Genomic DNA, 14268 nt, shown 5'->3' on the forward strand with positions numbered 1-14268 from the left:
TTCGACAGCGATGCCATTGAACTTTCATTTTGCAGTAGCTCTGTATATTTTAATGACAACATTTTAAAGATGGCTGCGCACATGTTTCTCTGGCGCATAAGGTCTATTAAGACCAGGGTATATGCGGTCTTGAAAATGAGTCACATTGTGTGGAACACCACTCATGTATGCTAAATGTGATGGTTGATTTTTGTCTGAGTTTGAAGTCTCGCCGTCTGTCAGTAGTTCTCACTGGAGCGGTAACAACAGAAAACATCCATACACACAATACTGATTTTATCCTTGGAGCAATGTCATCTCTAAAGATATCACTCCCTTTTCACCGTTTTATTGTAACCGCTTACTGTTGGACAACGGTTGGTGATTGTGAGCATGCTTTTGATGTTTAGGGTCACAAACTCAACCAGGTGGTGTTTGGGTGAAGAATGGCACAACAATATGGCTTGTCCTTTCTGTCTACATTGACCCTTTATTTTGTTTTTTTATTTTTATTTAGGTGTTAGATGGAGTGTTGGATTTGAATCTCACACTTGGTTGGGTGCTGCTCATGAGAGATTGTACACAGCAACAGTTGTGTGATGGAGGACACCAGGGGTTTTTGTGTTTGTGTGAGCTGAGAAGCAATTAACTTGCTGCTGGAAACAGTGTGTTGTTTATTAAAGTCAACATGGAATCACAGTTTATTTACTTGATATGTGTTCCTGTTGTTGTGAATGATTCATCAGTGCACGACATTGTAATAAAACAATCTGTCTCCATTTATTTGCTCTGCCTCTGCAACAACTCTCCTTTCTGGGTGATGTCAAGTCTTAATTTTTAACCCTTCCTCTACTAATATGAAGTCCATGCCCCCCATCTTCAGGTAGTTCCTGATAGATAAAATCATTTTTAAAAACATTTTTATGAATACTTTTTCACTGTAGATACAGCACATTATGTAAAATGAGTTGCGAATAAAGAAATGTCACAAATACCTCGATTATGCAATCAGAGTATTATTGACACATGTGCTTATACATTTGCTGACCATAAACTCTGCTCTCTTTAGGACCCTGCAGGAATATTTGAGCTGGTGGAACTCGTGGGCAATGGCACATATGGTCAAGTGTACAAGGTAAGAAACTATCATTGTATTTTTGTAAATAATCACTTTTCCATAATTTTTGTTTGCACATCGTGGTTCCCTTATACTTGGGGCCCAGTGAGGCTACCAATTCAACTCTGCGTGACACGGTCACCATTGACTTTTATTAGAATGGAAGAGAGCTGCATCAACGGTCTGCTTAACATACATTTTTTTTTTGTTCCTGGAAGGAAAGTCCTACAGGGTGAGGTTGATTTTTGGGTGAACTTTCCCTGTAGCCCAGAAATGAGCTGGGGATCTCCTGATAGAGTATTAAACAGTTCAGTCAGACCAGGTCCTTGCACAGCCCACCAGAACAGCATGTGGCCACAAAGCTGCTCCATGCTGCGGAACCAGGACATATGCTGGGGAGGAGGAGGAGGCAAGAACGAAGAGAGGGGTGGCCATGAGATAGTGGGGGAAGCAGTGGAGGAAGAGAGATGAGAGTTGGCTCTGTGCCGGAGTTAGCAGATAGAGCCTAAAAGAAGTTCTTTAGTGGGTGGAATGTGATAAGAGAGTGTCTGATGTGCGTGCGTCTATCTTCGCCTTGAAGCTGCAGACAGACACACACGTTAACAGATTTGTGGAGCAAGACGATCTGTGCTCAGACGGGGAGGTGAATCTCTTCCGCTCTGCTGCTTTCTGCTTTCCTCTGTCGCTCCAGTTTGCCCTTCACGTCCCAGACATGCACAGCAAGACTGAGTGCACAGGTGTGCGAGGATGAACCTGGGTTGGTGTACTATAAGCACATCTCATCCACTTCAGCTACACCTTTCTGCACTATCGTTAATGTCCCTTGCTTTGGATCCATACGGCACAGGGAATTATTTTACCCTAACTGTTAAAATGAGATAGACAAGGTCTACTGGAAGTGAAGGTCATTCAGTCCTTGTGTTCATGGAGGTAACTGCAAAATGCCATCAGCCCATCTAGTCAGTTTATGAAAGTAAGAATGGCATGATGATTCAGGGGCTGTGTGAGAGGGATTCAAACCTGTTCATGAAACTATCACTTACCCAATTGAGCCGGTGCAGCATTTATACCATTGATTCAGTTTGCTTTAGCATAGAGTTTCTCTTGAAAAGGGATGTCCAATCCTTTTCCTGGAGGACCAACATTCAGAGTTTGGCTCCAGCACACCTGCTTGCATGTTTTAGTAATCCTAAAGACCTTGATTAGGTTCAGGTGTGTTTAATGTAGGCTGGTGCTGGTGACCCTCCAGGAGCTGGATTGGACAACCCCTGCTTATAATCAAACAAGGGGTCATGCATAGTCTGTTTAAACACCTTTTCAATTTTATTTAATTTTGAGTGCCAAGTTATTGATTGGAAATGTGACTTAGTAAAGCAGGGTTAGCTCCTGGATCCTGCAGAGTTCAGCTCCAACCCTTGTCAAATACAGCTAAACTAGCTAGTGAAGGTTTTCAGAATTTTCTTGGAAGTAACAGATAGGTGTTGGAACTGAAGTCTGCCGGAAGGTAGACCTCCATGAGCAGTGTTGGCTACCCCTGGCCTGTAGTAAAGAAATCTGTTTAGATTATGGGTAGCTAACCTTGTTCCTGGAGGGCTGCCCTGCAGTTTAGCTTCAACCCTAATCAAACATGCCTGAACCCGCTAATCAAGGTGTTCAGTATTACTTGAGATTAACAGGCAGGTGTATTACAGCAAGTTTGGAACTGAAGTCTGCAGGAATGTTATCCTCCCGGAGCAGGGTTGGCCTCTCCTGGTTCAGACACTTAATTTTAAAACTGTCGCTAAAACTAGCAGAATTTTTCAGTTTAGCCTCAGGGCAGGTGAAGTTGTCTCCAGGGCAAGTAAACATTTATTAAAAGGCTGTTGGCTCAGGAAACCTGATGCTAACATGTGTTGTCCTATTGTTTTGAGATCGTATGCTGTGTAAGAAAGCGTAGGACGGTCATTTCGGCTGTCCACAGACAGTCGATGTAAGATCTGCCTGGTGAGACACAACCTCCAGTGAGCACCTTTCATCATCTCATTCATAATAGAGCAGCAGCAGCTCCTCCAGTTCTTGGAAAGACAAGTCCGCAGACGTATCCCTGAGGTCTGACTGTCACCACCTTTCCTACACTGAGACATTTTGGTGTGGGTCACTAATTCCATTCTGTCACATCCAGTATTTAATGAAGCCGTCTCTGTTTTTCCCCTTCCTCCATCTCTGTCTGTCTTTTTATCTGAGACTCACAAATATACTGTTTGGTCAGACAGGATCGGATATAGCTGAATTGGATGCTACATAATAGGTTTATAGTTGTTGTCTTTTTATAGACCTGGTCTGTTCATAGCTTATACTATGCCTCTTTTTTTTTTCTTCTTTTTTTTTTTAGCTCAAGCTCACCAGGACAGCTGTAGTTAGTGGTCTCAAAGAAAACAAAAAATGTGACAGCAATTTATTATCCTGAGTTAGGCTGATGGAGTTAAAAAAAGTGTATATATTTTATAGCAACGGATGATGATGATGATGATAATTTATTATTATTATTTTTATTATTTCTTTGTTTTTAAAGTCTCCTATTTTTTTTTCTCACATCTCAGGATTAGTCCTAAAGATATCAAAATAAGAGATCTAGGGTTGTATGTCTCATTTCATGGCTTTAATGGGTGCTCACAAGCACCCTCATACCCTTTTGCATAGCTCTCAACAGTGCTATCAACTTAGGCCTGCTGCCCTGTCCAAAGTGTCGACACAGAAGAGGCTTTAGGTCCCCACTTGGATCAGGACCCTTGAAGGAGAATTGAGGTTTAGTTGATGTTGAGAAGTTTGTTTGCCTTAAGATTTTCAGCTCTGCTTGGGACAGTACTACTTTTGTTGCAGGAGAAGAAGCTTTTTGGACAAAAAGAGATGTGGGCACTTCTGAAAGTGGCTCAGTAACTGCAGTGGCTCACCTGAGAGCAGAATCCTTGGCTCTCGAGTTATTTTGGATGACATTGACCTATTTTTGGCTTTGCTGCGGGATAAAAATATCTCTATCTAAATGTCTTCTTGTGCAGTAGAGACACCTTGTCTGAGCAGAGGCCTGTAGAAAAGCTCTCAACTCCTTTTCTTTTTTACTTTTTTCTTTTCTATTCTTCTTTATTTTGTCACAATATGTGGCAATCAGATTAATGCATTCATGTTAAATATGCCTGTGTTGTTGTTTTTGTCTAATATTTCTAAATCTTGTTCAAAGTGCAGTCACGAAAAATGCGGTATATGAGTTCAAACGTACTTTTTTTTTTTTTCTTTCATTGAACTTATGATTTGAGATAAGAATCTTGTTGACAGTCTCATGTCTTTCACAGATAATCAGGGAAATGTCAAGTCATTTGTTAAACCAAGCATCACCATGTCATGCTTGGATTGCATGATAATCTCATTTACATCTGTTTGTGAGCAGCCTAGATAAAATTCCAGCATTACTTTTTTTTTTCTTTTTTTTTTGACCATTATAATGCAGTTTTACAATTCCCCTTTCCCCATGCACGTAAGAGCCTTTGGAACAGGTCAGAATAATGCCCGTTGAAGTTGAAATAAACCACATCATGTCACATTGACTCATGCAGCTGATGAGGGTGATGATCCTGGGTGGAGCCACAATACCAGAACTGAACGCTTTTGCCTTGTTGGTTTATGTTGTTGTGTCAACTGATGATGACTCAGATTCTCACCGAGCTTGTATATCTGTGTAGGTTTCGGGTCTGTAGGGTGATGTCTGCTATAAACATGACTGAGAGACTTTGGTCCAGATTCCACAACACTGATGGCATGCTAATTTATGGTGTACCCTTTGTTGAATAATTAGGTCTGTTTATCCAAAGACAGAAACCAACATATTCTCTTTCTCTTTATGTTCTGATTCAGCCAGTAATATTTTGTAATTTTCAACAGCAATTTGGATACCACAATCTTTATATAAAAAGTTGCAATTGTTTACTATTTCCCAAGTAAACAATTCTTCAAAATTGTAGGTAATCATTCAAGACGGGGGAAAGCCAGCAAAAAAAAAGAAAACAAATTAGAGCAATATTTTTTTATATATCTGACAGCAGTACCAAGTGTTCAAGTAGACATTCAGAAATTGAAAAAATACAAACATTTTATTCAGTCCTATTTATTTAAGAACTAAGATCATTAAACGTTCAATTTCAGTCACTTTTTGTCATCCCAAGAAGGAAATTGTAAGCAAATATAGAAAAGGATTAACTGACGTTGTATACATTTTATTCTTTGTAAATATATTTGAGTTTTACAGCTAATCCTAATGTTTGTTTTTTTTGTATGAATCCAATTTCGGCGTGATTTTTACGTGGGTTCTTAAGGCATATTATTGTATGTGTATTAGGCTTAAACTGTAAGTGGAAAATTAAGTCATCACAATTATTATTTTTTGACAATAAATACAGGCAAAATTACAATTGTAAGTAATGGTGATTGGATGCATTCAGAGTTTAGCTCTGTTTTTTTCCCCCTCTAGTCTAGGCCCAACTTATTGTTTAACATCCTAGTTTAAAAGCTGCTCATTGTCAGTATTCAAGAAGCATTAGCAGTCAGCCACAGGTCACTTGATCTCACCATGCTCCGTTAACGTCTGTGAACAGTGTGAATCTGCCAAAGCTTGTTTCACAATGGTACATGTTTCAGTCAGATTAGCATTATCTAATCTTTCACTATAATGCTCAAGCAGTCATATGATTTTGTTCAAGTCTGTTGGAGCAGTAATTAATTTTTTTTACTTAACGTGACACTGTTTCTGAAACCAGCTCTGCTTTGGTATGATTATTGATGAATCATAGGTGAAGCAAACATTTACATGCTGCATTTTTAAATACGTTTTATTTTTTTTTATTTTTTTACGCTTTGCTGGTTATAATTACATTCCAGAATTACATCAGTAATATAAAAACGTGTGTTAGTCATAATGTCCTATGTTGCCCTCTTAATTTGAGGGTTAATATGCTGCTAAACATGCCTAAATATTTAGATTAGTTTCATTTTAGAGACTTAATATTAACATTTTTATATTCCCAGATCAATCATGACCAGATTAAACAATAATATTAAACATTTTCTTAATTTTATTCATCATATTTTAAATGTTTAATATGTTGGGGTGTGGTTTGTCATGCCTATACTTGTCCTTGGCAAAAACCAACTCTTGAAACAAAGTCTCCTTGCTAAATCACCAACCAGATGGTCCACTGGAGACTTTGCAGTCACCCAAAGAACAACATTTTGTGCTAAGGGAAACCAGGTAGTTGTTTTTCTGTAACGTATTTGACCAGAACCGTGCCCATACAGGAAAGTGTGTTCTGCCCGTGACGTTAATAACGGTTGCGCATACTTGTCTGATTAAGCATGGCGTAATTATAGCAGTTTAAGAAACGTGAGCACAGGTACTAGAAATAACACAAAGTAGAACGCTGCAAAATGAACTCCCCTCCCATCATTTGATTTCCTTGAGCACTACCAGTCAAAGGTTTGGACGGCTTTTGACTCAATTTGAGTAGCTGACATAAAATAATTTTAGTGAGGTTCACATGTCCTGTGGTGTGGAATGTGGATTTAATATACTCCATTTAAAACTATTTAAACAGCATTTTGTTAATTATTTTATAATTATTAGGCATCCAGCTTTTATGAGATCATATCAACTGATACCCAATTCACGTTTCTCATGGTGTAACCTTTTGTTCTGAAGGGTAGTAGCTCTGTTTATTAGTTGTATTTCATAAAGTAGATCAGCTTTTGACTAGTAGTGTATGTAAAGTTTTTGAAAGACTACAATTTAAAAGGCCTGACCTATGAGATGAAATGAATGTTCCTAAAATTTGTCTGAAAGAGCTTCTGGGTGGATTTCTTCTTTATTTCCCCCCCTCTCTTTGTGTGGTCTAATGCTGAAACATCATTCTAGACAGTCTCATTGTATTTATATCATCATGGGGGATACAATTTGCGGTTAGATTTATTAGCTCTGGCCTACAACCATCAATCTTGCTCTTAAAAAAAAACACACATTTAATCTCGTTCTCATTCTGTCCTCCTCTTTGTAAGTTAATTCCCTTTATTCCACAGTTCTCAGAAACAGAACTTCTGTCCTTCTAATACATATTTCTCTTTTTCTTCATCTGACTTTCTTATGTGGTTAAACATGCTACTACTTTTATATATAGTGATGTCGAATCGCTAAAAGTTCTGAAGATAGAAAAGATTGTTAAATCTGAATAATTTAAAGCTCTTCCTCAGAGCCCGCTGAATATTTCATGGGGCTTTTCAGTGCTGAGGTTCTGCTCTAACACACATATTTGCTTGTGTATGTTGCCTGTTGCTAAAATTCTACTAGAGGGAATGATGAGCTCATGCGGGGAAGCCTTGTTAATTACAATTCTTACCATGTAAATAATTCATGCCACGATAACATGGGAGAGGCGGTGGAGAACAACGAAGACATGGAGGAACCGAAGAGGAGGTGGAGGAAGAACGTTGGTTTTGCTTCCTTGGTTTAGTTTGTGTCTAACTAGAATGTGTTGGAGGCAGCTCCCTGGGGGGGCGAAGGCAAATGAGGCATTCGTGGTGTTGGAGGCAGGCCTGTGATGAGGGGTGATTAAGCTGCCGATTGCCCCACTGCTACAGTAATTAAAGCAGCTCGCTATCTCTGTTGTGCTCTGCTATTTGCCCATTCATGGAAATGCATGACTGGAGGAGGAAGAGGTAGTTTTAAACAGCCTGAGCTCCTCTACCCCCTCACCAACAGGTCCCTGAATGACAGATGGTGTGCATCCTGGCATTTGCCCGAAATGCTCTAAGCACTCGGGCATGAGGCAGTGCTTCTTGTCGGCATGTGAGTTCCCTTCTCCGCCTATTGAAAAACATTTCCTAATCATGAATGAACAAAGCTTATATTTCCTTATTGGTGCCTATAACTCATGAGTGGTATTTTAATTGACAGTAATGGTGAACTAATGTATTGTTGTCCAGGAATTAGGCAGAGGCCTTATGGAATAAAGAATGGATGTATTTATCTTCCTTATGGCAGTGTGTACCACCTGCTCCCCCAGCATGCTTTATTATTATTTAAATAGCTAGATTGCATATGGCCCTGAAGATTAGGGGCAGATTAAAAATGAATATGTAATCATTTTATCCATATCCTTCATGATCGACCGCTTTCATTTGCTGATTTGGAAGTGTGGATGAAGGAGATTGTATGTAATTTTTTTCCCCTTTGGTCTGATCTGATAGCCTCACCTCCTGTGCCACTGTTCCAGCAAGAACTTTAAAGCTCTAAATTTGATAGATGTCTGTCTTGTAAGAAGCTCTTTTGAAGTCAAATACTGTTTTGAAACAGCTACAGTAAACTGAGGCTATTGAAGGGTTCTACATTATGGAAGTATGCAATTATATAATTGTATTTAATTTGTATTTTTAAAATGTATTTTTTGCACAGAATTATGAATGAACAATGGATCTCAATCTTAAACTTAAACCAATATTTTGACACTAAATGCAACTAAAAAACTAAATCTACTGTATGCTCTAATTTATGTAGCGGGCTCTTTTATGTAACATTTGTATAATGGAGTATAAAACCTACTTTTGTAACGTCTCACTCCTTTTGAATAATTAAAAAAATTTTTTTTACATGAATCATTCGATTGATTCGCAAGAGTGAATTGAATCCAGCTTGCTCGCTCTAAAGCTTCGAATGCAGTAGACCTACAATGTGACTATAAAATTACATTTTTGACATGTTACATCGCTACTGGTTAGAAAAAGCCTTTTGCTGGAATAGTTACAGTTAGTATTTTGAAAACATTGCTACTTTTATTTGGTACTGCTAGTGCAGTGACACACAATTCCTGCTGTTCATGACACGGCACTTTTACTTCTCAAGACAAAGCCGAGGAGGCTAATAAAATATTTAGGAGATTGTTTGGTGGTGTTTGTGTGCATGTTATTGTTAGTGCATGACTTTTGAGATTCTCCAGTCAGAGGAGAGGAAACAATTTCCCATGTTCATCACGTGGGTTTATTTTGTTTTAATGTGTCACATGAGGTTTGTGGTTGCTCAAGTAGCTTGTATTGCACCAGTCCAGCGCAGCGCTTCCCCCTGCGTACACCATGTTAAGAGCAGTTCATGAAGAGAGATGTCTACCAGTAATTCGTCCTTTTTGTTTGTCTCAACCTTTTCCAGAAGATAATGAAGCATTGCTAACTTGCTTTATGTTCTTAATCAGTATCTTTTTCCCCAAGTAAAAATGTCTAAACATTCTTAAAACAAGCTACAGTATTTCAGAAGCACAATTGTATGAGATATCAAATAGTTTTTCTTGTTTAGTGCATAAATGTAACTTTAGTGAGGGTTATTCTTAAATAATTTGACAATAGGGTGAGGACAATTTGCACTTGCACAAATTTACTCCTAAATCCTGTAAATGTTTTAAGGGGTCTTTTTTTTCCATAAATTTGTAGTTTGTGTTTTGTTTCTCATTCCTTTACATACATGTGTGTAATGCGTAATTACAGTTATTGTGTTCTCATGCAGTTAATAATAGTTTATTTAGATAGCAAAACCACAGGCCAGACTAGACCAGAAGCAGCTGACCTTGAGGAACAGTCTGGTGAAAGTCTGAGTTTCTCAATGAGTGTCTCGGCTCTATTTTGTTGTCCTTAGATGGATGCAGTGGATCACTTTTTATGCTGACTTTGCTATTCCCTTTTAAAGTGTTTTGTTTTTATGAAAAATACTCATAAAATATGCCAGAAGGACATTTGCTGACTTTGTGTTGTCAGCCGAAAGCAAAAATCAAAGGAAGAACCTTGATACTTCATGTGATTTACTAAACGGTATGCTTTACACCCATGACTGTGTAAACGCCCTTTATGCATCACAAAGACATGGGGATTTTCTGTCACTTCAGTGCAGTGCTGTATCACTGCTAAATATCTCTGTTCTTATTGAGAGTTGCTGGATTGTGACTGGTGTCTGTGCTTCAGTGAAGAGTGAAGATGGGCGTCTGGACTGTCCAACTCCCAGCCGCAGGCTCTCAACTTGAAAGACACAGACGTGTCTGTGGGACTTGGTTTTTCCAGTAGTGATGATTTCATTATTGTCAAATGCTCATGACGCCCAGGCTCTCGTTTGCAGGAACTGCAAATCATATGCTGCTGACTGATCATTAAACTGAAAACCCACCAAATTTACATGTCAGCGGAAAAGTCACCCACGTCAATACCGCTCTCCCTTAATACAGAAGTGCTCAATATCATTATATAAAGCAATATTTTGAACAGTTATAGTGATTTATGCGATGCTCACACAATCACAAGTTTTAATTTACAATTTTTCCTTTGTGTAAGTCCCAGCCATTAGTGATAGGATTTTCTGTTGACATTTTTGCTTGATTTCTATTTCTGTGGCATAATAGTGGGTAGCTGAGCAACCATGAATTTTAATTGGTCCAAAGTCCTGCTTCACAATATGGATAATGTTCTGATTGTGCAGTGGTTTCTTGTTCTGATTTGACATTGTACACTGCCTATTATTATTTATTCAATTTATTAAATGTGGAAAACATTTCTAACAATAGTATCAGTGTTTTCACACAACCTCGCTTAATTTAGCCATTCTCATCCTGTTTTGCATTATTAATCCTGTCTCAATCCAGTGGTTCTCAATCTCAACCTCTTTAACTTTAATGCTCACCATTGTCCACAACAATATTCTAAGGCCCGCTTTTGTTTGTGATTTACTGGATAAGGATTTAAAAAATGTTTTGTATTCACTATTTCTACCTGATAAAAAGATTTTAGAGCTTGACATAACTAGAAAAATGTATATTCATTATAAATTTTCCCATGGTTTTTTAAGATTGTGTTAACATGACTTTTCCAGGTCTGGAAATTACACCTTTTAATTTTTTTTTTTTAAAGAACCTGGTTCTTCTTTAGAATTTTTAGTTTTGTCTTATTTAATGCCACTTTTTAAATTACTTTTAATGCTATGCTTTGTCTTGTTTTAAATTCATCTTTAAAGTCATCTGGACTGGAGTCCCCTTGAAAATTTGCTGATGCCCCCTAGTGGGCCCTAGCCTCTAGGTTGAGAACCATTGGTTTAATGAAAATTTAAATTTATGTACTTTGCATAGTATACATAGTACATACTACAAAAAATGGTGATAGAAGGGTTGTAGTATGTTATTCTGAACTTTCTGTCAGTTTTTTGTGATGTAAAAACAAAAAAAAATCTAACCACTGATGTAGTTCCAGTGGCAGGACTCAGCAGTTGTGTCTCAGAGACAGGGTTTTGATGTTTCTCTTAAGATTGCAAGTAAGAACAATCTTGACAAAAATGTGGAGTAGAAACACGTCATCGCAGCGATCAATATGCTTTCCCGGCTTAATCTCATTAAGCATAAGTGCGTTTGTTTGAGTGCATGTGTGTTTGCATGTACTGTTCAGCTGAAAACAAGCTAAGCATTATGATGACGCGAGGCGAGTCGTGGCCAGGGTAGAACACTTCACATTATCGGCCATTAGAGCTTCTGTATTCATTCTGCGTAGAAGGATTCAAGACTTCAAAGTAAACTGCTTTCTTGAATAGCAAAGCAGAGTTTACAACCACCTTCTCTCTGACTTCCTGCCATCACTGTTTCTCACCGACACTATGGAGTAATTTTAATAAATTGCTATTTTAAGCTTCACACCATGCACTCTTCATCATAACGCTAATCCAGGTCAAATGGATTTACATTAAAAATGCATCAGGACTGACTCTCGCCTTCATTACACACATTAAGGTTATAAATTAACAACTCTTCGTCCTTGTAGGTCAAAGAACCAGAATGCTGTTGTGAATATCATGCCTTTAACCAGAGTATAAAGGGTTGTTTTGTACCGATCCTGATTAGATTAGATTTTTCTCTCTAGATTCCACACTTAACCATAATAAAAACCACAAATCTGATCCCAGTTTTGTGCAAAAGACACTAGACGCTTCTTCTCTGGCCAAGGTCGGGTCAGGCTGGCGACTGTAAGTCATTGCTTGCCGGTATTGGATAATGAGTTAAACACAGGCGGGCTTGTGTTGTATGCAGGGCTTTGTAACGTGTGATTAATGACGTCTCATGACTGAGATGTACAGTAAATCCGAGCTTTTTAAATGGACATCTTGTGAGAGATGACAGCCACCGTTGTGTATAGCTTTCTGCTCACACTGCCTCTGAATTGCAGCATTCATGGCCAGGCGTAAGGATCTGAGAGTGTGGGAATGGTGGGAGGAAACAGTTTGTGTTGTGAATTGTGTGTTAGCTGCTGTATGGTATTTTTTTGTATTTTATAATTTTTTTTAATGGATGGTGGCGAGTAAAATAAAGCAATATGGGTAGAGGGTAGAGATAAAGGGAATGGAATCAGGATATGTTGCAAGCCGGACACGAATCTGCTCTGTTTGCTTTAGCACCAGGCCAACAAAAAAAATGAATTTCATCATTTTAAATTCAGACAAGACAAAGTATTGAAATACTAGGACATTATATTTGTTGTGCATTAATTTTTTTTTTAAATCATTTGTTTGCTTGTTCATTTGTTTGTTTTATTTATTCGTTTATTTATTTGTATGCTCAGTTCTAAAATACAAAAATAGGGGTCATGACATGGTTTTTGTTTTATTATGTTCCCATTTCATCGATTGTTATTAAGGATGTAGCACTGTCTGATCATTTCTGTATTTTCTTTGATATATTGATCTCTCCTGCCACTGAAGCTAAATCTGTGTCTGTCAAGAAGAGATGCTTAAATGAGAACACTAGTGTACTATTTATGAAGGCTATATCCTTAACACCAAGCATATCTGCTGACTCTGTTGATTTTCTCCTTGATTCTTTTAACTCAAAAGTTAAAAATATAATTGATGATATTGCTCCTGTTAAAGTCAGGAAGAAGAGTGGCAGACAAAAAGCACCTTGGAGAAACTCAACAGCAGTGCAACATATGAAAAGACAATGCAGAAAAGCAGAGCGCATGTGGCGGAAGACAAAACTTGTAGTCCATTATAACATCTACAAAGACAGCCTGCATGCTTTCAATATGGAACTAGGCAAAGCTAGACAGACTTTCTTCTCAAATATTATAAACAGCAATTTAAACAACACACGCACTCTTTTTGCTACTGTAGAGAGACTGACAAACCCCCCAAGCCAGATTCCTAGTGAAATGCTCTCAAACAGCAAGTGCAGTGAGTTTGCTTCTTTCTTCTCTGAGAAAATCAATAATATCAGAAAGGTGATCAGCACATCCTTGAGTTGCACTGAGGTCAGACAGATCAGACCACCTGAGAAAGTAGTTACTATGTCTGACTTCAAAGAAATTGATGGCAAAATTTTGGAAGAAACCGTACAACACCTTAAAACATCAACATGCGCCCTTGACACACTTCCCACATCTTTCTTCAAAATTGTGCTAAACAGTTTAGAAGCAGATCTTCTAGAAGTGGTAAATGCCTCACTTCTCTCTGGGAGTTTTCCAAACTCCCTGAAAACTGCAGTTGTCAAGCCCCTCCTGAAAAAGAGCAATCTGGATAAGACCATATTAAGCAACTATAGACCGATCTCAAATCTTCCTTTCATAGGCAAGATCATTGAAAAAGTTGTCTTCAATCAGCTGAACAAATTCTTAAGCTCGAATGGATACTTTGATAATTTTCAATCTGGTTTCCGACCGCATCACAGCACAGAGACAGCGCTCATAAAGATAATAAACGATATTCGCTTAAATACTGATTCAGGCAAATTATCAGTGCTGGTACTACTCGACCTCAGTGCTGCATTTGACACTGTCGATCACAACATACTTCTTGACAGGCTGGAAAACTGGGTGGGGCTTTCTGGGATAGTCCTAAAATGGTTCAGGTCATACTTAGATGGGAGAGGTTATTATGTGAGTATAGGAGACCATAAGTCTGAGTGGACATCCATGACATGCGGAGTCCCTCAAGGCTCAATTCTTGCGCCACTCCTGTTCAACCTGTATATGCTCCCAATGAGCCAAATAATGAGAAATAACCAAATTGCTTACCACAGCTATGCAGACGACACACAGCTGTACTTAGCCCTATCGCCTAACGATTACAGCCCCATTGACTCCCTGTGCCG

The 14268-nt window shown here is 38.4% G+C and overlaps 1 protein-coding gene across 7 annotated transcripts in view; it reads left to right on the top strand.

Moving 5' to 3' along the window:
* Positions 1-14268, top strand: part of tnika (TRAF2 and NCK interacting kinase a) — a 94577-nt gene that overhangs the window by 14159 nt on the left and 66150 nt on the right. For all 7 annotated transcript variants that reach the window (XM_082171972.1, XM_082171973.1, XM_082171975.1 and 4 more), the window contains exon 2: positions 1049-1114. In XM_082171972.1, coding sequence (XP_082028098.1) covers positions 1049-1114 — 66 coding nt within the window. The remainder of the gene's footprint in view (positions 1-1048; positions 1115-14268) is intronic.

This window comes from Leuciscus leuciscus (assembly GCF_965113295.1).
Source record: "Leuciscus leuciscus genome assembly, chromosome: 6".
NCBI lineage: Eukaryota > Metazoa > Chordata > Actinopteri > Cypriniformes > Leuciscidae > Leuciscus > Leuciscus leuciscus.